The 24,116-nt window shown below is 39.4% G+C and overlaps 1 protein-coding gene across 1 annotated transcript in view; it reads right to left on the bottom strand.

Moving 5' to 3' along the window:
• Positions 1-862: 862 nt before the first annotated feature.
• The window catches only part of UGCG (UDP-glucose ceramide glucosyltransferase), a 35,122-nt gene continuing 11,868 nt past the window's right edge, over positions 863-24,116 (bottom strand). The window contains exons 2-9 of the mRNA XM_082301554.1: positions 10,751-10,892; positions 7,159-7,261; positions 6,155-6,256; positions 5,651-5,763; positions 3,584-3,762; positions 3,071-3,157; positions 2,456-2,645; positions 863-1,756 (exon numbers count right to left, since the gene is read on the bottom strand). Coding sequence (XP_082157680.1) covers positions 1,586-1,756; positions 2,456-2,645; positions 3,071-3,157; positions 3,584-3,762; positions 5,651-5,763; positions 6,155-6,256; positions 7,159-7,261; positions 10,751-10,892 — 1,087 coding nt within the window. The 3' untranslated portion in view covers positions 863-1,585. The remainder of the gene's footprint in view (positions 1,757-2,455; positions 2,646-3,070; positions 3,158-3,583; positions 3,763-5,650; positions 5,764-6,154; positions 6,257-7,158; positions 7,262-10,750; positions 10,893-24,116) is intronic.

Genomic DNA, 24,116 nt, shown 5'->3' with positions numbered 1-24,116 from the left:
AATACATACACACTACACTTGTGTAGCATATGATGGGTAAGGGATTGGCTCAGTAAGGTAAAAAGTCCATTTTTATAAATACATGTCATTATTGCTAATATGCTACACATCATCATCCAACTTTTAAAGCTGCTTCGTTGACATAACCTTGTAATTAGCAGCTCACGTTCATGGTGACAATTTGCTATTCCATATGAAGAGAAGTAAAGCAGCATAAATACAATTATGAAAACAAAAGGCTTATGCAACAGTCTTCTCTAGCTTTGCTGTGTTTTTTTTTTTTTTAATTAAAGAGTGTTCAAAGAAAACAAGTCCAGCTCACCACAAATTAGGAAGTTTCACAATGAGGTTGAAAACCAAGCTACAGGGAACAGAGGGGGGAAAACCATGGCATGCATTATAATCTAGTCCTTTTAGTCATACCACTGGAATACAGAAGTCCAATTTAAAGGCTAGACTAACAGGCAAACAGCCAAGAGTAAACTTAGTTTGATATCTAAATTAAGACTACAGTTTTAATCAGTAACAGCAAATTCACCCGGCCCTTCAATATATTCACAATATCTACTGCAATTGAATACTTAATTATGACTAGTATAGGTATGTATGTTCACTTTAAAAAGATATTAAATACCTGCATCATGAAATTACATTCTTAAGACACTGTGTAAGAAAATAGCTCATGTGTGAAATGTTTCTGAAATGTATTTCTGCTCCCTTCTACCCCCTACTATGTCCCACACACACACACAACACCCCCCACCCCCCCAGTGTGAAAGCATTCACTCACAGGGAAAAACAAATGCCCCTTAAAAAAGGATGGAAGTACTGAGGGGATCACCTTGGCTAGTTACAGCACAGTGCTTAACAAGGTTCAAGACAGAACCAGATCAGACTTGGCCAAAAGATGCCCACAATACATGCCTGACCAGTAAATCCTTCCAACTCATTCCTATCAAACTCAGTCCACTTTTGGTTACTGCAATGATTAAAATATTCCCTATATACACATAAACACAAGACTCCAGGTTTACTTTAGTTTGTTTTTGCAAAGCTGTTTACTTTCTATTCATATTGTTCTGCAGCAACTACAAGAGGTAGGCATAAAACAAGTCAGAGCTTCTTTCCCAAGGTCCCATTACTAGCTCTATTTAGTGGGATAAAACAAAAATCAGCTGTACCTCTGTGATTTTAATAGGTACAGCCTTGTGCAATCCAGCTGGAAAATAGCTATGTGAACGCTAGATTCGCAAGCCTTGCACACCAAGGAGTAAGAAGCTGCTCATATCCCGGAGGATATTTGTTTTAAAAAAAAAGTCTACTGCAGAGCATTTAAATAGAAAGTAGATGTCAGGACCAATTCTCCCTATTTTTATTTGTATATAGGAGGAAGGTACCATTTGGCCAAGACTACAAGATGTATTTTCACAGATGCAAGTGCCATGCAAAAATAAATTAAAGAACAGATACCAAACATACAATTAATAAAACTAATGAAGGTAGATTTTCTTGAAAGTATATAAACAACTTCTAGTACTTTTCTTTCCCCCTTCTCTTTTTGACATTCACAGTTACAAATGTGTGGCTATACATCAATAATTTCTTCTGCAGTGCCTCCACAACGTAATCGGTACCGTCCTGTCCTCCAGCTAATAGTGGGGTCCCACAAAGCAGATAGGAAAATATAAATTGTCATGGATTCTCTGATGAACCAAGCTACTGCATAATCAAGTTTTGAAAAACACAGAGCACCACCCTAGAAATAATAAAAAACAAGGTATTTAATCATACTGATAATTCAAGAAATTTTAAAGTAAATTAAAATCATTTTTGCAACTAAATCTTATAAAGCTTACTATGTAGGTTTACATATCAATAGCATCCCTCATTAAAAGCCAAGAATATTTTCTTGTTCAAGATACAATTACCCATATTTAATATTTTCTACAGCATTAGGAGAACAAATGCTGCTCTCATTTGTGACAGTTTTCTATATTAAAAGTTTTTTGAGGCCTTGGAAGTAGGTTACAGCTGTTCTCCTTGTCCATTATTAACAAAATTAAGTGAATAATATACATATGAGTACACATACACCTCAATAAATATAAGACAAAGAGACAACTAAAATAAAATCCCACAGAGCTTCTGTTCTTGTGCTGTCAAAAGAGCTTAACATTTCTGCATATGCCCAGGTAGAGCAGATTTGAAACATAATTATTAATTAAGGGGACAGCTAAACTTTCTGAGCCTATTCGGAGGCAAGTGCATGTAGGATACAAAATTACCACTTACTCCTTTTCATGCTACTATAACTGAAGTTGGAAGACTGAGAAGTAACAGGATTATTTCCTGCATGTCAAGAGAATTATGATATGGTTGTAATTACGTTTAGCTTTTTGCTGAAGCCGATGACAGAAACAACTTTAGTAACCTCCTGGAAAACAAAATTACATACCTGAACACCTTTTAGCTGAATGTAGTCAAATATAAACCATGCCAAGCAGTGACACATGAAAAATACCATTATATCCCATCTAAACACATGATGAGCTGCCCATCCAATAACTAGACTGGCAACAAAGCACTCTGAGATTGGCTCACAAATTATTGTGGCAGGCAACATATTAATTCGTAGTTTGGCCCACCTAGAAAAGACAAACAAATCAGTTTTGACTATGCATTATTCATTACATCCTCCTCCCCCACCTCACCAAATGAGCCATCATGGTATTTTCTAAAATGTTAATCTCATTTAATTCACACCTCCAAATGCAATACTGAAAAAAACCTCCCTTTCAAAGATGCTATGGATAGCATTTAAAAGGTACTGAGGACAAGGTGTTTTAAATTTTTTTTTTAATACCTGTATCAGTCATACTCCTGTGGAAAATCAACGCCTCTCTCCCAGCACTAACAAAGAAGCGTGCATCAAGCTGTGCACTGAACTTTAGCACACTGGGCATTACATCAACTTAGCTCAGAAAATGTATTGCCTTTCATTATCAGGTCGTCCCCATCAGAAGAAGGGGGCAGGGATGGGTGGGAGAGGAAGTAAAGATCAAAATCTTACCTGATCATTCTGGACTGAAACTGAGAAATAGAATATGAACCAGAGTTTTGCATTGCAACTTGCGTGGCCATCGCAAATTTCCAGCCCCTGAAAAAGGAATTTGTTACTATAAAAATGTGGAAATAACAGATGCAAAAACCAACTAGATAACAAGGACACCAGAATTTCATTAGGCTTGAGAAGTTTCTTTGGCACATGTGCCATATTACAATGGGTGTAGGCAAAAAAAGAAAAGTATTTTATCAAGACTCTTCTTTGGAAAAAACCAAATGCTTAAACCAAGTTCTGAAACTTTTCTCTAACGGAATTGACAATGACATGGCTTAATTATTTCTGAAGAACTATACTGATAGGAAAAAGCACATGGCATTAACATGTTTGCTACATATATGTGAAGCTGACACAAACATGTATACTTACAGTATGTGCCATGTGTTTTGAAAAAATCCAAAAAGCAAACAGAAAGATTTAAACTACACTTAAGGAAATAAGCTTACTTCAGAGTCATCTTACCGGTCAGCTATAGCTTTGGCCATAAAGTAATCTTCAGCAATATACTGTGCAAAAGCTATCAGTCCTCCAGCTTGGTCCAAGACATCCTTCCTCATCAAGCATGACATTCCTGTTACACACTTAAAGCCAGTTAAGTTGGCTGAAATATATGACCTTGGATGTGAAGTTCCAAAATAGACCTGCGAAAAGAAGAAAAGGCATTTAAACCTCTAAGTACTACACTGACTGGTTTTCCTCTGAAAACATATGGAAGGTAAAAAACACTAGATGTGGCTGATTATCATGGTGTATTTGGAAAGACCTTTAGTACCATTCTAAGAAATCTAGTATATCACCCAATCTGAGAAATCTATTGGTGATATTGGTTGTGTTTTTGCAAATCTATAAGCAGGTTTTAAATCCACATATTGAACTACTGCACTTCATTTTGTATTTAATTTCTAATTTACTGAGGTTTTTCTCAGGGAATATATGTACTAAAAGTCTATTAAGCAACAGACTAATCACTAGGATTAATATATTACGTGGTGATAACTGACAGACATGTTCTCTCTTTCCTCTTATGCAAATTAACTGCATTCATGCATACATGCTCTTAGAAACTTACTATATGGCTCTACAGAAGCATGGGAAATTAGTTTACTTACACTTGCAAACAAAGACAGTGAAGAAAAAAATTCAGAGTGCAAGCAAACCTTTTTACAAGATTCAGCAACTTAGAACTAGGAATGACCTACAAAACAGAGGGAACGAGTGCTAGTGCCTCTCGCTATTATTTAGTGTAGACTGCCTTCACACTGGTACCATAACTCATTCAAGAAAAGGCATGCTCATCTTGCAGTATACTGGATCAGCAGGCAAAAATCTCTTCCAGGAATACAGAAGCAGGAGTTGTAATTTTTGCTTTAACAAGTAGCAGTACTAGGAAATTTGTGCTATAGCTCTCTGCTTTTCTCTTGTAAAAGGAAATTCAGACTTTGTATCATACAAAAAGAAAAAAAAAAAGAAAGAAAAAAAAATCATCACAAAAGCATCCCTCACTCATAGCAATGATGGAGTACTGAATTTACCACATTTTCATCTCTCACATTTCTGTGTTTTATCCCTATCAGTTAGCCTTGGGGCCAAAATGCCTTACACATGCCAGCTCCAAATAAAAATTGATTAAGCTACATGCCTTGAGACACAAGGAACAAAAAAGCAAACTCAACCTCTTCATTCTACCAAAGAGAGCTTACTAAGAAAGAGGAGGGGGGAGAATAGGACAGAGTAAGTGATATGAAGATGGTGGATAGGAATCAACTTTTCACTTTCTCTTTCACTAAAATTATTATAAACATGAAATAGCACTACAGAAGAACAAGGGTCAGAATAAAACAGATTTGGATCCTGCAACAGATGGAACTTCCTGGTAAAGAAAGTTATAGATGTTAAAAATTTATACAAACTCAAAAATGAATGGAAAAGTTCATGTAAGAAATCTGTTCTTACTAAAATACTATTAAAGATTAGTAAATATACAAGTCTGCTTTCTGCTTAGAAGTCTCTCAGCTGAAAATTGCAGAACATTTGGGCAGTATTACAGGAAAACAGGATATAAGCCATGCTTTTGTTCTACTTTCCTCAAAGGCTCTGCTTGTAAATACTGCTGGAAATAAGATACTGTGTGAGCTGGACTTAGCTTTGACTTGTCATGGCCATTTTTGTGTGCCTCTTCAGACAGCAAAATAGAATTAATTAGTCCTTTCTGACTAAGCACTAGAAAGCATTCTTCAGTTAAGTTATTCAGTTTTTTACTAATTTTAAATATAAAATCCAAAATGTGTATCCTGTAATCTTTATTGTTTATATTGTAAACTTAAATATTGAATCAACAGAGAGCATCCCAGAGGAACTCTGAAGCATTTAGAAGTTATCCTACTTACCCTTAGTTTGAAGTGCAACTGCAGCTGAGAATAAACACTTCCTCAGTCAAGAAGTACAAGAAGCACAATATGGCTTTCACTCAGCAAGATTTTGCAGCAAAAACAGAATAAAACAAAATCCCCCCCACAACACTGCACTCACCTGTTCAAGAGTAGCAGCAAAACCCTGTCTGTCTGCAACATAGGGAAGCCCATGGACCAAGCCCACTTTTTCAGTCATTTGATTGGCCATATCTGTCAGTGTGTCCGGCGTTACTAAGTGACAAAAGAAAAAACAACACTTCATGGAACAATTCTGTCATTAGAAGACTGCTGCAGAGAGACACTAATTCTCACTGTATTACCAGTATCAAGAGTACATATGCTTTGATGCATAGTATCTTATAAGAACAGTTTCAGAAAAATAGTATTAGTGATTAACAATTATTATGATCAACAACGAATAAAATGGAAAGGGTTCAAATACTTACTTTGAGTATTTTTAAAGGTATTTTCTCCTTTAATTAGAGGTTAAACTTTTATTCCACAAAAACATTTTTTTCAGACTTTTAACTTCAACTTCTGCTTGTATGCTCAGTTAAAACAGTCTCCAAAACCTGCTTACTTATGGTGAGGACAGTTTCACAGTCAGCACATACACACCTACCTCTGATTCCACTATCACAAATCCATATGAGATCATATTTGGCAACTTCATAGCCAGGCATTAAGTTATTAATCTTGGGGTTGATGCCAACCTTCTTGCCACCTAAAAAATACAAACATCATTCAGAAATAATGTATGGGCTTTTTTTGGAATTCAGATTCAATAACCAACATATTTAAATACATGAACTGAAGAAGAGTGAATGTTTATCCACCAATTCTTAAAGTCCACTTTTATGCAAGAGATTTATGTTTTAAGTATGCCTTCAATCCTATATTTTATAATTAGAAAAATAAAAGGACAAAATATTCAAATGCTTCCTTAAAATGGCAGGGTAACAAGATTAACTAAAGAAGCTCATTACTACATTATTGTAAGGGAAACATTCTTTATCTCTTAAGACTATGATTATGAAGATTATATTCTACAGTAATTTCAGCAGAAAAATAAAAAAGGAGCAGAATAAAGTGAGACACACTCTTTTGCATCTAGCTTACAGACATGGTCAAGTTTATTTCATATCAGAGAAAAAAAAAAACAACTACATTTTACTACCTTGTCCTAATATCCCTCTCCTCCACTAATTCAAATATAAAGTGAAGAAAGAGCCCTACAGTCTAAGCAGATGAAAAAGGATTGTTGCAGGACCTCAAGCTCAAATACAGCCACCATTCTGAGTCACTTCCTGCACACTTAGTCAAGTGCAAAGACAGGATTTAAACCGTTGTTTTAAAATTAGGAGGAAAAATTGCAGGGGGTTACCCAAATTGTTCTTCCTAAAGCTTTCTTGAAATGAAGGCACAGAGAACTGTTACTACAAACTTACTTTTTAGTGCAAACTGGAGATTAAGCTACAGAAGCAACATAGGCTGAACAAGACAACTATTTATTTCTTCCAGTCCACATACATATGAAGTCTTCAACTCCATATAGAGTATTCTATACGGAGTTGAAGACCTATCATTTTACAAGTAAGAGTCCCACCTTCAAGTTGCACTGCTTACCTATAAACAGTCTAGCATCAACATTTGGGTATTTGCCAAGGAGCTTTTTGCACACATCAATAGCTGGATCATCATGATCTTGTACACAGAGCAGTACTTCATACTAGCAAAAACAAAAACGTATACACTCACATATATATTTACATACATACGGCTAATATCCACAAAGTCTACGAAATAAAGCTTAATAGCATAGTAAGCTAAAAAAATAAAGAGTGCTGTTATAGTATTAAAAACAAAGGGGTTGTTTTACAGCTAAATGAGTCTAGTATTTTAATGCACAGTCAAGTACTTGCAAAGAAAGTACTAAGGCTGTATCTCAGTAAATTCTTGTACTGACGAACATTACTTCTGCTGTTATTGAAGGGTTTCTATTAATCATAAAATAAGATGTTCTGGTGTACAAGGTAAAATTTTTTTCCACTTTCATTTTTGTTCACATATGAATCTTAAATCCAGTATTATATTCCATGAAATGACAGCACCTGAAACATTAAAGAATGATACATTATGACTGCCTACCTCTGAACTACATCTTCCATTCCTTTACTTTGTAGATACATATGCAGAACAGAGTTGGAAGACAGCCCACAGAGACCAATGTACATACATATGTACACCTAATTGTACAACAAAGCTCAGGAATATGCATATGTAACATATCTGTATTTTCCGCATTAATTGAGTAATAGTTGAAAAAACAACAAGTAGTATGGGAAAACTGTAGCTGCTACATGCTTACACCAGCTAGTGATAGTGGGTGAAGAAATAGCATTTTAAAAATCACTAAACATTGAGGCAGCTTTGAAAGCTTTGATAAAGGTATTTCTGCTTTTGCAGTTACAGCAAATCCCTTAAATACCTCTTACTTGATATAACCTTCTTTTCACCCTGTTAAAATTAGAGGTATTAGAGCTCCAATACAAAGACTAAAATACAGAAAATGCAAATTTCTGATCAAGATACCCAGAAGCCATTTTTACAGTCCAAGACCGAAAAATTCAATCAAAAGAAGCAATTTTCTTGGACCACATTTACAGTAGCTGCTGTAAATAAGAGTCCCAACTAGCAATCAAAACAGTTGTTATTCTCCCTTATACTATTTTATCACCTCACCAAACTTAGTTTTTGCTTACGTAGTTTAGTGAAAATAATCTGAATTTTGAAAGCTGCCTATTGGCTCTATGATGACAAATTCTGATGCTCTTGTTCAGTAAGGGGTATACATACAACATTAGATACTAAATTAAATATATACATACTTCCAATAAAAAAAAGGCATTGTCATACACAAAAGCCTGAACTACTCCAACTGCATTCAGAATATTGTGGAAATTTAAAATCATTAAGTGTTAAATGGGATTTAAGATTTGTTCTAGCACTACAAACTATTGGCAAATACCTCTACCTCTCAGAATGCAGACTCAAAGTCAATTTGGCTAAGGAGCAAGCAGTGTTTGATTTCTACCATCTTACATCATGGAAAATGGATTTAAAAAGGTGAAAGTTGTCTCATTAAGCAGGCAGGTCCTCTCATCACAACAGAATCTTGACAGCATGAACACCATAGAAACAAATAACTGAAGAAATTAGGTTTTTACTGAACATTAAATTAGATTTTCAAAATAAAATTAATTTTCCTAGTCATTATATAATGACTCTTCAATCCACAGTAGCAATGACATGTCTTTATCCATATTCTCCAAGAAATTCAACAAGAAGTAAAACAGATATTTCAGACTCCAATATTTGAAAAGAGAAAAATTCAAAATAAATGGTCTTTGTATGCAGTAGCAAAGTAAAAAACTAGAAAATGTATGATGAAAGCAGAACAAACATGCTTATCTACACAAACATTACCATCAGGTTCATTTGGATTTAACAAGAACAGAAAAACTTTTGCAAAATTACAATATGCACAGTAGGTGAGAACTGTTCACTGATAAAAATATTATGTGTAAGTCCTGCAGTTTTGAGACAGCATAACTGGATTCTATTCAAGAGAAGACTATTTCATGCATGGAGGATCACAGAAGAGAATCGTTAGCACTGTAGGTTGAATTCAGCTTCAGTGGGAAAGGTTTCAGATTAATCTTTCAGAATAATTTTTCACTGCACAGCTGAACTTTGAATACCAGGCAATACTGTTGTTCTAATTTTTGTGGTCAATCTTTTAAGGTAGTTCTATACAGTAACTATAAAAAAGTTTTTTTCAGACAGTTTGAGAACCCTGCTTGTACTGTCTAATCTGTGCTGCTGTAAACGGAAGCATTCAGATACGCATTTTCACTCTCCTTAGGGGAAGTATGATTATCTACTACTATCTGAAACTCAGATTTGTGAGGAGTAGCAACATTTTAAGATTATTACCCATGTGTTTTCACAACCAAGGATCAAGACTACCTCTTGTAAAGCTAGATCCAGCACAACTGTTTTTTTGAATTATTAAACAAGTTTTATTTGTACTCAAATGTTTCAGCTGCATAATGTTTTAGTGTTCATTATAGGTCATATAACACCTTAAGATATTGCTGAAGATCCTTTGCACTGTTTGCAATATTGGCATACGCAGCACGCCTAAAGTATGCTTTAAAATGTGCTTGGCCACACTTTATTGCACTCTGTTGAGTTGAAAGGACTCATATGTTCATGTCCGAAGCTTTTCAAAAGGCCCAAAGCTTCACTACAGAAAAAGTTTTCAACTTCTAATTAGTTCCAAATGCTAGGGATTTTTATTTGTTTTACCCTATCCACTTAGGTGTACAGCTTACACAAACCTTTGACCTTTTACAATTGAAACAGTAGTGTCAAACGCGGTTTTGAGAAGAATTGAGAAAAGAGTTTTTTTATTAAAGCTAAATTTCAAGTTTCAGAATTCAGCAGATACAAATACAGTAAAAAATGTATTCCTTTTCCCATCCACAGGAGGATACTTCAAATACTGAATGATATGAACATTTGCAGACTTCTTTTAAGCTCTTTAGAGCAAGAAGAGCATCTGACACATGTATCAATTATACTGTTTATCACTTATATTACAAATTCAAACAGCATTTAACAGCAAACGTGAGCTTTTTTTAACTATTTGCTTCCCAACACCAACCATGGCTTAGAGACTACCCTATCTACCAACAACCGGTGAGGTACGCTACTTCATCATTGAGCAACTCATCATTGGATGAACCATCAGTAAGAACCATCAAAAAGTTTCAGGCTGTCACTTAAGTGCTCTCTTTTGGAGGATCTCTTACAGAGAAGTAGCCAACTGAGGAGCATTTCTTGCCTCTCAAGTGATCTTTTACAGCAGTATGAAACATTTTAATCTATAAACACCACAACACAGGAATAATGATTAAGTAAATATTAATGGAGTGTAGAGTATATTTCATCCATAAGCCTTGGATGTGTTCCTCAATAGACAGCTTTTCAAAAAGGAGTAATTTTTGTTTGCAACATGTAATATATGTGATTATACATTTTCTGCAGAAGGAAGAACAATCCGACACAATCAAGCAGCATAGTTCCCATCCAAGCTTCTCATATGACTTTTTGAGGCATAGGAGGAAAAAAAGACACTAAATAATATACATACTTTTGGATAATCCAGCTCAAAGAAGGTTTCTAGGTTGTTGATCAGGTTAGGATCCACGCCTTTTAACGGCTTTAGAAGTGAAACACCAGGAAGCTTGCTATATGGCTGTTTGTCCGTGGCTTTCTTATTGAGGTGGAGGCGTCTGTAATGAAAAATAGCATAGAACTCCACTTAAGAAAATATGCTAATGAAAGTCATTCAAAATACAGTCAGAACTAAGAAAGCTTGGGAGTTAAACTTGCTGGAAAAAGAAATAATTCTAGTTGTTGAAAAACAGCTACATTTCTATCCAATAGTTGACGGCAAAGTTGATGTCAACAGCTGATGTCAACGGCAATACCTAAAAAAACCTTAGCATGACATGTAGGTTACATTCAGCTTTATTTAACTCATTAGATATTTCAAGATTAATGCATTTTGAGCAACAGGAATATAACCTTTTTTCAAACTGCAGTAGAGACAAGGTTTTTCTTCCTCCACAGCATTAAAACTCATAGCATTATAACAAAATAATCATAGGAAACAATTTACTGTAAACAAGGCAAAAAAGCAAAAGGTTCAGGTGTTTTTTCCTGCTTCAAGTTCTTCACCATTTAGAGCAAACTGAAAGCACAGGCGAAACAGTTTATCCCACTGATAACTCCAAGAAAAGATTAAGAATCAATTAACAGTAGTATAAAAATCCTAACAGCAGGCTAGGTCAGAACTATAGATAAACTTTTACACACAATACCAGACAGTTACTGGTATTTCAGCAATGCATCAGAATTGTTTAGGTTTTGAAAAAGGCTTTTAAGATCATCAAGTCACACTATTAACACAGCAATACCAAGCCCACAACTAAAGCATGTCTCTAACTGCCACACCAAATATACAGAATGTGTTGGCAATGATGTCACAACTCACTAAAATCAATGTTTAATCGTACACTCCTGTGTAAATGAATACAAAATTCAACTACAAAAGCTTAATGGGAGTGAGAGACTGAATGTTATAATCTACGGCTTAAACCTCTTCATGAAGGACTTTTGCTTTTTATAGCAAAACTGTGTTTAAAAAGCTGTAGAGAAGACACCACACCCTGAACAGGCCTTCTGACTGGGGCTCTGAACTGCCCGCTGATGGAGGTAAGATAGAGTAAACTCAGGTCTGGGGAGAGAAGAATGCATTCAAAGGGATCAAGCTTAATACCTTTGGAGTGGAGACCACAGCCCCAGGGCTATCAGCTGCCAGGCTCACACAGATCCCCTGCACCAAAGGGTGGAAGGAGGAGAGGCTTTGGGCGTGTGTTGGAAAAGCCTCTGGAGAGAGGCGCAAGTGACCGCCCATCCTCCAACTGTGCAGAGCCCAGCTGAGAGGCCACTTCACCCCGGGAAAAGCTTATCCACAGCAGAAGGGGGTGTCAAGACCCATCAAAGGCCCCCCCCAGGGGTCCCCAGACCCTGCACCAGAGCCCCAGAGATGATGCAACAGACCCTCAGTGCTGCAAGGGACAGTGTCAAACTATCCCCCTGCGAGGGAGGCACCTGGCCATTTCCACCTGGCCCAAATGTGTATTAATCCACTGGATTCTACACTTTTCAGCGTCGCAGCAGCAGTGGGGGATCCTCACCACCAGCAGACCAGACAGAGGGGAGCAATGAGATGTCATTGGGACCCCCAGAAGGGTGATATGCTTCCACCTGACCCATGTCACCTCTCCCTGTTTCCCCCTCCCCCCTCCATTTTCTATTTATTTATTTTCTCCTTCTTTCTTTCTCTTTGCCTCTTTTATTAAATAAAATATATCAATTTTTTGGCACCAACATCTAACCTAGTTTGGTTTTTATCACGTTTTTTTGGGTATATTTCAAACCTTTCTGGGTCCAATCAGTTTTTTTCGCAGAGACATAGTTTCCTTTGGTCTTCTGTGTTAAACCGGTTCATAACAATGGGCCAGTATACAATCTAATTTGCATCAAGTAAATACATATGCACAAGTAACTAAAGGACAAGTATCTGCAGAAACTTAAAATTTGCAAATTCATGTATATACCACATACTGCAGTTCTCTACCATGAAGAATAGTCACACTGAAAGACTACTTTCTTGCAATGTGTACCTAATGATGTCAACTCTCAGCTTAAACTTTCACCAAGTAAAATTACTGAACTATGAAGGAGCTCCAGTAAGAGAAGAGATTCCAGGAGATCTCAAGAATTTTTTTCCCTGAAGTGGGACAGTGGCATTTGATACCTAATCAGGCCCTGCCAGCATGTTTTCCTTTTAGGCAGGTTAGCAGCTAGATATCATGGCCATAATGTTACAGAGAATAAACAATGGTTTGACCAAAAAGACAAAAGAACAAAGCAGATTGTGTCCTACTGCTGTTTTTGAGTCCAGGCCTGGGATCTACAGAGGTAAATGGAAATAGACTTGCTGAGCATTTAACCACCAAGAGATGGTCAGACCAAAGCAAAAAGAACAGTAATTCAGACAGCTATCCCAGACAGAAATTTTCTTAGCAATGTTTACAAATGTAACAGGAAATAAGGCCTTTAGTGCCAACAAAAAGGAAGAGTCAAGAATGCAACTTTGACCAGGAGGGTCAAAGAGTAGATAATGCAAGGGAGGAAAAAAAAGGAAGTGTAGCAGAGAGTTTTGTAGAGCAATAAAAGCCATAACGAACAGGAAACACTAGAAGGAAGTGCCAGAGTAATAAGCTGGGAAGACAGCTCTGAGGCAGGACTGTAATAAAGTGCATCAACATTACAAACCATGCCACCACAGTATTATGTGGGTGATTGAATTACAGAAAGAGAAGCCTACAGACTGTGCAAGAAAGAGAAACCTGGCAAAACACACAAATAAGACATGCAGCATTATCACAATCTATTCAGCTATGAAGCACCGTACAATTTTGACAGCAAGTGGCAAGACTGTCCCTAAAATTCTCTCTTAAGTAAGACTCCAGTTCATGCACTATTCATAACACTGCGCGAAAGTGGCACCCTGCCCTTCTGAAAGCACTGAGGTATTGTGACACTAAAGTAATTGCAGTGCTCTGTTAGAGTCCACATATCAAACAGGAAATAAACAGTAAACCAGATCATTTTACACCAAGGATTATTTGTTAAGTGGCATATTCTGACAAAGGATTAAAGTTACAATTGAAAACCTACCAGAGAAACAGGCCAACCATTCAAAAAGTCACAGTATTGAAATTCAGGCTAACATTTAACATGGAAGTCAAAATAATAGACTAAATTTAAGGAACATTAACACTGCTGATGCAAGTACATTCTATGTGAATCTGCCACAGTATATGTACCAAAGTTTCCAAAGCAGAGGTAAGATGAAGCTGGTATTTTTGGGCACTAACTTGTGCTTACACTGGTTCAGTTCTCTCAGACATATGTTGTGATCACAAAGGTCTTAATTTCTACATTACTCTGCACGTATAACATGTACAGTTCAAAATTATAAAGCTAAGTAATCCTTCCTCAAGGTTCATATCATGTATAGGATAATATATGTTATTTTGCATTGAAATTAGTCCAAAGCAGTCAAAACCACTAATGACCTTTGAACTCTGAAACAGATGCTGGCAGAGCAGTGTTCGTAGGCACTTTCAGACAACGTGTGTAAAATAGCCAGGTTATATTCAAGGACTTCTGCACCCACATTTATTAAATTAATCAGCCTGCAGTCCCTAGGTAGTGCAACTGAATTTTTTTTTTTATACAGTCTGGTACTGGTATACATAGATGGGGAAAGGCAAAAAGAAAAAGAGCCATATGGTAATGGTGTCAAGAGCTGTAGTTCCACTATCCAGCATCATCAAAAGAGCACCTACAAAATTTTCTCTAACTTTATTGCTTATCACAGTAATAATTAACGCACAGAAGCACCTGTACCCTAGATTTCCTCTAAGCAGAGGACAAAAAATGTCTCCAAAGAAAATCCCAACAAGTTGTCACTGTTGGATGAATTCTTGCTAATCTATACCAAATTATGCAACAACAACAACAAAAAAAAGGCCAAGACAACACCTCCTCTCCCCACCTCATCGGGGCAGAAGAGTATTATCATAGAATGATTTGGGTTGGAAGGGACCTTAGACTATCTAGTTCCAATGTCCTGTCATGGGCAGGGACATCTTCCACTAGATTAGGTGGCCCACCACCCTGTTCAACCTGGCCTTGAACATTTCCAGGGATGGGACATCCACAGCTTCTCTGGGCAACCTGTTCCAGTGCCTTACCACCTTCACAGCCAAGAATTTCTTCCCAGTATCTAACCTACTCTGTCAGTTTGAAGCTGCTCCCCCTTCTCTTATCACAACATGACCTTGTAAACCCTCTCCATCTCTCTTCTAGCAAAAACAAAAACCTTGCTACAGTAGAAAGGCTGCTGGGTCTCTCAGAGGTAGACCTTTGAAATGCAGCTGAAAAAACCTCGACAGTCCTTTCACTCATGTCCACCTTCCCTCAGCAGCTACTTTTTAATTACAGAACTATCCTGTTAGAGGGAGGTAAGTAAATCTTGAAGACAACTTTGTAATAGATACTTAAATGCTGCAAGACAGCACAAGATGCAGAAAGCCCTGATGAGGCTCCTTGAAAACTGTGGTTTCACAGGCCATCAAGATAAGGTAGCAGATCATTACTTCTGAAAGGGACTTGTTTTCCTGTTTCTACTTCTGAATTTTTAGTGATCTGAAGCATCTCACACAGGTCTTCGTGGAGTGTTGGTCTGCTATGGAATACAGGACATGAGGTCTCATCCTGAACAGGTATAAGAAAATGCAAGATTAACCTTTCTGTTACCAGAAGGAGAATAAAAGGATGAGCTCCTCATATCTTCTTTACTTTACATAATGAAATATCTATCTACATAACTATATATTTAACTGTGTGTATATAGTTAAAACACTCCCAAAAGTTTGGTACTGTTATCCACAAGAAGAAAAAAAATGAAATTTGCTACTGGTATACCACACTGGTCAGTGTACTAAATACAATTGAAAAAGACTGGAGGATTTCAAAAAGTATTACAGACAGCCCCTAAATTCATTAAAGTGGTAACAGCATAATTGTTTCACCAATACAAATATTAGCAGATATAAAATCTTACCACCCTTAATGTTCCACATAAGAAGGCATACCTAGCTAACAAATGTTTCAGCATCTCACAGCAGTTACTTTTTTATACAGCCATCTGATCATTTTAAAATTAAGTAACCAAGGATACTTTTTATACAGAGATAGCACTTCTATACATAAAATAATGTGTGCACAATAACATCCTTGAGACAACTGGTTATGGGATCAGAACACAAATAGTTTCTCCTCTATCCTTCCAGCTGCAAAGAAGGATGAGAAAAAAAAACAGCACCAAGAAGTGTTGAGGCCCTCCCCCTGCCATGTGGTCCTGGGAGAGGGGCCCTGGTGGGAGGCACGGTGTTTCCCTGGCCCTGGTCAGCCTCGTTCCCCAGTGGTTGTTTTGTGTTCCCCTGTGCCGGGAAGGACCCTCGGGTCCCGGGATTGAGCAGTTCCTCAGCAGAGCCCCGGCCATGTGGCTGGGGAAATAAACATCTCTGAAACATCTACCAAGAATCTGTCCATATCTATTTCTTTTCCATGGGCCTCGTTGTTTGATATGCGTATTACAGAATCCCCACTGTAACCAAGAAGATCAAGCAGAATATAATACCTGGCTCCATAACTGGTGTCACCAGCAGAGTTTTGGGTTTCTTAACACCATGTCCTGCTGGCAACTGATGGGGTATACCTGTCTCAAAGAGGGGGGAAAGGATTTTTGCATAGGTGTTAGCAGGGCCCATTGTAACAGCTTTGAACTAGATTTAAAGGGGAAGGGATAAAAATCAGACATGCTAGAAATTAGCTTGGGGACAGCCTGTCAGTATTTAAGGAACAGTGTGCTAGTGAGGTCCTTCAGTCTGCCATCTCAGTGGAGGCAGGGGATTGAGATCTATGTTGCAGCAAAGACACAAGGGTTACTGGTGTCCTAGAAACTACAGAAGTGTTTGAAAACTGTCACATAGGAAAATCTCACTCCAAAAAAAGTGGCAGGATTAATTGCCCAGCTGAAGTGCATCTACAACAATGTATGCAGTATAGGCCACAAACAGCAGGAGCTGGGAGCCATTGTGTAGCTTGAAAACTATGATTAGCTATCACCATGGAAGCAGGGTGGGATGACTGGCACAACTCAAGTGCTACAATGGATGGCTATAAACTCTTCAAAAGGGATAAGCAGGGAAAGAGAGATGGTGGGGTAGCCAGCATGTTAGAGACTATTTTGGTCGTCTAGAGTTTAATGATGGTGATGATAGGGTTAAGTGTTTATGGGCAGGAATCAGGGTAATAGGCCAAAAGGGCAGAAACCCTGGTGGGAGTTATAGACCACACAACCAGGAAAAAGAGACAGATGAAGTATTCTGCAAGCAGCTGGGAGAAGTCTCAATCATTAGCCCTTTTTCTCACAGGGGACTTCAATTTAACAGATGTCTGCTGGAAATACAATACAGCAGAGAAGAAGCAGTCTAGGAGGTTCCTGGAGTGTGTGGAAGATACTGATTGTATCAGGAAGCTGAGTGAGCCCATTAGGGGGGGCACCCACTGGACCTTTTGTTTGTTATCTGAGGACTGGTGGGTGATGGGATGGTTGGAGGCTGTCTGGGGCTTAGCAATCACAAGATAATGGAGATTCCAGTTCTTGGAAAAGTACAAAAGGTCATCAGAACTGCCACCTAGGACTTCCCGAGGGCAGACTTTGGCCTGTTTAGGAGACTATTTGACAAAGTACCTTTGGGAGGTTACCCTGACATTTTTCAAGAAGGAAATCCTAAAGGCACAGCCAGCAGGCCATCCCCATGTGCCAAAAGACAAGGCAGGGAAGATGAGTGACCTGGCTAAAGAATGAGTTTTGGCCGGAACTCAGAATGAAAAGGAGAGTTTATGACCTTTGAGAGAAGATGCAGGCAGCTCTGGTGTCATGAAGTTATGGAGGGAGAAAAGTAGATGGGCCAAAACACAACTTGAAGAACTTGATCTTGCTACTGCCATTGAAGACAATAAAAATGTATATCTAAGTACATTCACAACAAGAGGAGAGCTAAGGAGAACCTCCATCCTTTATTGGATGCAGAGGGAAACATAGAAATTATATGGAAAGCCTGAGATACTGTCTTACTTGTTTCAGTTTCTAACAGTAAGACCAGTTGTTCTCCAGGTAACAAGGCCCCTGAGTGGGAAGAAAAAAACAGACAGCAGAATGAAGGCGCCATAACCTGGGACAAAATGATGTGTGACCTGCTACACCACTTAGATATACAAATTCACAGAATGTCTGCATTGGAAGAAACCTTCAAGATCGAGTCCAACCCATGCCCTAGCACCTCAACTAGATCATAGCATGCGCTTTTTTTAAGCACATCCAGAGATGGTGACTCCACCACCTCCCCAGGCAGTCCATTCCATCACTTTATCACTCTTTCAGTAAAAAACTTTTTCCCAATATCCAACCTATATTTCCCTTGGTGCAGCTTGAGACTGTGCCCTCTCGTTCTGTCAGTTGCCACCTGGTGAAAGAGACCAACCCCCACCTGACTACAACAATCCTGCAGGAAGTTGTAGAGAGCAATAAGGTCACCTCTGAGTCTCCTTTTCTCCAGACTAAACAAACCCAGCTCCCGCAGTCGTTCCTCATAGGGCTTGTGTTCCAAGCCCCTCACCACGCTTGTTGCCCTCCTCTGGATGCATTCAAGTGCCTCAATTTCTTTCCTGAACTGAGGAGCCCAGAACCGGACACAGTGCTCAAGGTGTGGCCTCACCAGTGCTGAGTACGGGGGAAGAATGACCTCCCTGCTTCTGCTGGCCACACTATTCCTGATACAGGCCATTGGCCTTCTTGGCCACCAGGGCACACTGCTGCTTCATGTTCAGTTGGCTGTCAATCAGTACCCCCAGGTCCCTTTCCGCCTGGGCACTGTCCAGCCACTGTCCCCAACCTATAGCATTGCAGGGGGCTATTGCGGCCAAAATGCAGGACTTGGCACTTGGACTTGTTAAACTTCATCTTATTGGACTCTGCCCATCTATCCAACCATTCCAGGTCTCTTTTCAGAGCCCTCCCACCTTCCAACAGATTGACACATGCTCCTAGCTTAGTGTCATCTGCAAATTTACTAACGAATGTCTGGGGCTGGACAGGATCCACACAAGGCTACTGAGGGAGCTCACAGAAGTGCTCAGCAAGCCTCTTTCAACCACTTACCAGCAGTCCTGGCTAATGAGGGAAGTCCCAGCTCACCGGAGGCTAGCCAGCATGACAGCCATCTGCAAGAAGGGTTGGAAGGAGGATCTGGGGAAATAACTACAGGCCTAACAGCCTGACCTTGGTGTTGGGGAAGGTCCTGATGCAGATCATCTTGAGTGTCATCATATGGCATGTACAGGACAACCTGGGGATCAGCATGGGTTTAGGAAAGGCAGGTCCTGCTTGACCAACCTGATCACCTTCTATGACAATGTGACCCAGTTGGTAGATGACGGAAAGGCTACAGGTATTGTCTACCTGGACTTCAGTAAAGCCTTTGACACCATTTCCCATGGTGTTCTCCTGAAGAAACTGGCTCCCCATGTCTTGGACAGCTGCAGTCTTCGCTGGGTTAAGAACTGGCTGGCTGGACCCAGAGAGTGATGAGGAATGGAGTTAAATCCAATTAGTGTCCAGTCAGCAGCAGCATTCTCCAGGGGTTAGTAGTGGGTCCAGTCCTGCTTAATATCTTTATCAATGGTCACAAGACCAAGTGCACTGTCAGTTTGCAGATGGCACCAAGTTGATCTGCTGGAGGGCAGGAAGGCTCTGCAGAGGGATGTGGACAGCCTGGATCCATGGGCCAAGGCCACTTGTGTGAGGTTAAATAAGGCCAGGGGCCAGATCCTGCACTTGGGTCCCAGCAACCCCATCCAGAGCTGCAGACTGGGGAAGGAGTGGCTGGAAATCAACCCAGAGGTAAAGGACCTGGGAGTGCCTGAACATGAGCCAGCCATGTGTCCAAGGTGGCCAAGGGGGCCAATGGCATCCTGGCCTGTATCAGCAACAGCATGGCCAGCAGACCAGGACAATGACCACTCCCCTGTACTGGGCACTGTTGAGGCCACGCCTCGAGTCCTGTGTTCAGTTTTGGGCCCCTCACTACAAGAATGCTGAAGTGCTGGAGTGTGTCCAGAGAAGGGCAACAGAGCTACAGAAGGGTTTGGAACACAAGTCTGATGAGAAGAGACTGAGGGAGCTGAGGGTGCTCATCCTGGAGAAAAAGAGGTTTAGAGGTGACCTTATCACACTCTACAACTCCCTGAAAAGAGACTGTGGTGGGGCAGGGGTCAGTCTCCGGTCCCAATAACAAGTGGCAAGACAAGAAGAAGGGCCTCAAGTTGCAGCACCAGGGAAGTTTAGGTTGAATATTAGAAAAAATTCTCCACCAAAAGGCTTAGCAAGCATTGGAATGGGTTGTCCAAGGAAGTGGTGGAATCACCAAACCTGGTGATAGTTAAAAGATGTGTAGATGTGGTTCTCACGGACATGGTTCAGTGTTCAGTTGACAGTTGGACTTGATGATCTTTGAGAGCTTTTCCAACCTAAACTAGTGTACAATTCTGTATTTTCCTATGTGACTAAGATTTTTTCTATATATAATATCATATAATAAATATTTACAAATATAATTACATTTTGTATAATAAATATGTATGTGCAGGTTTTTGTCTGCATGTGACGGTGGGAGGGATGGGATATGTACAAGAAATCATTGCCACAGCTCTAGTAGACACCATCAGGAAGCAAAACATGGAGGCAGAGAAACACAAGAATACTCTGCAATGATACAAGTAAAGGTGAATAACACACTATTATCAAGTACTTGTTTCTTCTACTTCTCTGCCCAGATTTAAGCACACCGTAATACTACTGTTGTATTACCGTGGAGGTCTACTACACTATTACTCCTTTTTAGGGACCTCCTAGATGTCAGAGAGATTTGAAAACTGAAAGACAGATCAAACAGAAAACCAGGAATGACCTGTGGCCACTGGTCTCCTAGTAAATTGAGGGAATTTTTCTTAAAGCAAGAATTAAACACTTTGATCTTGTTTTCAACCTTTCTTCCCCTTGAGAGGAGTTTTATAATGTAGCTGAAGCAGTTTAACTGCAGGCTACTGCTCAGAGGCACTCCCTCTTTCCTCCTCTCTTTCTGGGATGTCCTGTGCTGGCATTTGTCTGATCCCACAGTGAACTAGCTGAGATACATAAGCCACCACCTAACTATTACTCAACATGTAATGTTAGGATTTCATCACTTTAACCTAGTAAGCTTGAAAGGATGTAGCAAGATGATCATGCAGCTTCACAGGCAGCAAAGGTCCCCCAGTAATCCCCCTCCTGTGCTGCCATCAATACCAACCAAACAAGACATCATGCTAGTATTGATGTCCATACAATCCTCCTTCAAATCACTCACTCAACTGAAAGTTAAATCTGCCTTTTGTTTTCTTCCACATCAGATTGTCTTCTGCCAAATTAGAGTTCAGGCATCTTACGGAAGGCTGCACAGAACTCCAGAGCATGTTCAAGAAGGCTCTGAATGTGCTGCCAAGGCCACAGGAGAAGAGTAGGAATAGGGTCTCCTTCCCTCTATGCTTCAGTGGGCTTCCAGAAGAGCTGAGATGAGCTGACCATTGATTTGGGTCAGGTGCCTAAAAGCTACTGCACAACCAACTCTGCGTCACACTTTTCCTTCACAGCATTCACTCCCTTATAGGTTGCTCCTTATCTGCCAGAAGCAGCTAACTTGAGTTAATTAGTAAGAGAAAACACTGCCAGTGCTCACAAGAGACTCTTGAAGTAATACTTAAGGCACAGCACTCTTCCACCTCTCTTGACTGAAAGGAAGACATCAGCCTATAAAAATAGGCTAGTGCCAGGCACCCTCACTTAGCTGCTGGCCTGATCAACCCATTGCACCAGTCAGTCATTGCTCTCAGAGAGGCATTCTTTCCCATCCTCCACTTCTGTCACCTGCTCACATCCAATTCAACAGCCATATGGACACATGGCAAGTCCATCCACCCACTCACCAACGTAATAGTAACACAACTGTCAGATCCCACAATAGGGAGGAGCAGAAACACACAGCTGTGGACAACAGGAAAGGACTCAAGGGGAAACCCTAACGTAATTAAAAACATTTAACACGTTACTTGGCCTTGATAAAATGTTCAGAGACAGGAGGAAGTAGATGAGTTTGAAAGAAGAACATGGTAGGTATGATCAAGGTGTGCACTTTGTAGGAGAGACTTCTCAGCTGTCTGCCAGCAGAGGAACAGTCACAGGTTTGTGCATGCCTCAAAACCACTGAAAACAAAAAATGCAACGCTGCTTTTTTGCATACTAGGAGTTTATGTTGAAAAGCATGCTACTATTGTGCTTCATCACATGCCAGCTGAGTGTACTGAGTGTACGTATTTTCTCCCTATACTTCCCATACCTCCACAGACAAAATGAAAAGGACCTGTCAGTGTAATGCACTGAAATCACAATGGGTAGTGGAGAAGAGAAATGATTAAAAAAAATCCCAGTAAACCTAAAACAAGCTCAAAAGCACCAAAAGTCAAAACTTAAAAAAAAAAAAAAACAAAACAACCAAAAAACAAAACAAAAGAACACCAAACACCAATTTGCTTTTGCAGTTTTGGAAAGGCATAGTCCAACCAGTGGCTAAGAATAAGGTCAAAAAAAAAAAAAATCATATCATGTAGAACAGTAAAAGTCCCATCTTGTGCTACTTGCCATTTCAAATTTAAAAACTCCATCCACTACTGAAATTCTTCAACCAACGTTTTCCAAATATTACCATGAAGTCATGTTCAGCAGATGCAATCCATAACTTGATACAGTCTTTTCTAAAACAGGGCAATGGGGGAGAGACAAGGGGAACTAAAAATGCTTTCAAATACTTTTTACAGTTTTAAGTAGAAAAAACCCCCCGACCTTATCTTTCAGGAGTAAGAAAGAGCACACACTAGAGACCTCAACTTTAAGCCAGCAAACATGTTCTCTCCTACTCCCCTCCCACTCCCCCAGGATAAATGAAGAAACAAACAGGCTTCCATACAACAGGCTGTGGCTGAACCTGAAGCAACAGGAACCCTTTTACTGAGGAAGTCTTTGACAGTTTACAATTCAGCAAGCTGAAATGAAGTGGACTTAACAGAGACACAGCAAGTCGCCTATAACACATCCATTGCTGCATCACACTAAGAATTAAAATAAACACGTTTTTCCTTGTAGTCTATCTGCAGTCTGCCATCAAAATAGCAATTTATTCCCTGTTTCTGCTTTCCCACACCCTCAAGCCCACTTGTGGCTATAAAACAGTCAGCACCACAAGACAAATTGGATCAGCCTGCTGATCAAACAGGGAACTACTCCACAGAAAAAACTCGCTTGCTGATCTGAGTCACCAAATAGCCACATGCTCACTAAGGGCAGATTAGAATGGCAGAAATGTTTAGAAAGGCATAGCAGTAGGAGGGGATTTGGATTATCCCCCTGAGCATCAAATCAAGATTCACTAAGGCATAGAAACAGAAATGTTTTTGGCACTCCTTGCAACAAACATTATGCAGCTTTAGAGAACTGCTGCGTCCAGCATAATATGCGTTTTGTTTACGAAAGCATCTCCAGGGGATGGCCATAACTCTGGGCCAGATAAACCAACCACAGCAGAGAGCTTTTAGTATAGGATCAACCCATCAATATTAAGTGTGGGAGCTTCTAAAACACAAAACTTTAGAACAATTTCATTGTGAGACTATTCTATGCAGTTTTCTGACTTTTTTTTGAAAATCTGTTAAGATTAAACTAGCTCAGCCTCAATTATTTCATAAGGCACAAGTTTAAATGACAACATTATTTGCTAAACATTACATAATGTGCATCCTACAGACCCCAGGCTGCTCCTCCTGTGCTGCTTTTTCCAGTTTCTTCTCCCTTAAAACTTTCAAAACAGTTAACTGCCAGTAACAGAATTATGTTAATGGCTAATCAGAAACTATATTAACAAACCATACATGCCAACATTTTTTCTTTATTTTCAGTGTATGACAGGCTGATTTATATTCCATTAATTCAGGAACAAGTGTTTCCAGAGTACAAAACAGCATACTGTTTTGTACTGAAAAAGACACTCCAACACCAATTCACACAAGCTTGAACACACAGTCTGGGGCCATATTACCCACAGCTGGGGTAATAAAAAAGCTGTAAACCTTGTCTGGACTACACAATTGTCAGTAAGAGG

Source organism: Coloeus monedula (assembly GCF_965178545.1).
Source record: "Coloeus monedula genome assembly, chromosome: Z".
Lineage (NCBI taxonomy): Eukaryota > Metazoa > Chordata > Aves > Passeriformes > Corvidae > Coloeus > Coloeus monedula.
Note: the sequence above shows the minus strand (reverse complement) of the source record. Positions and strands in the feature narration are given on the sequence as shown.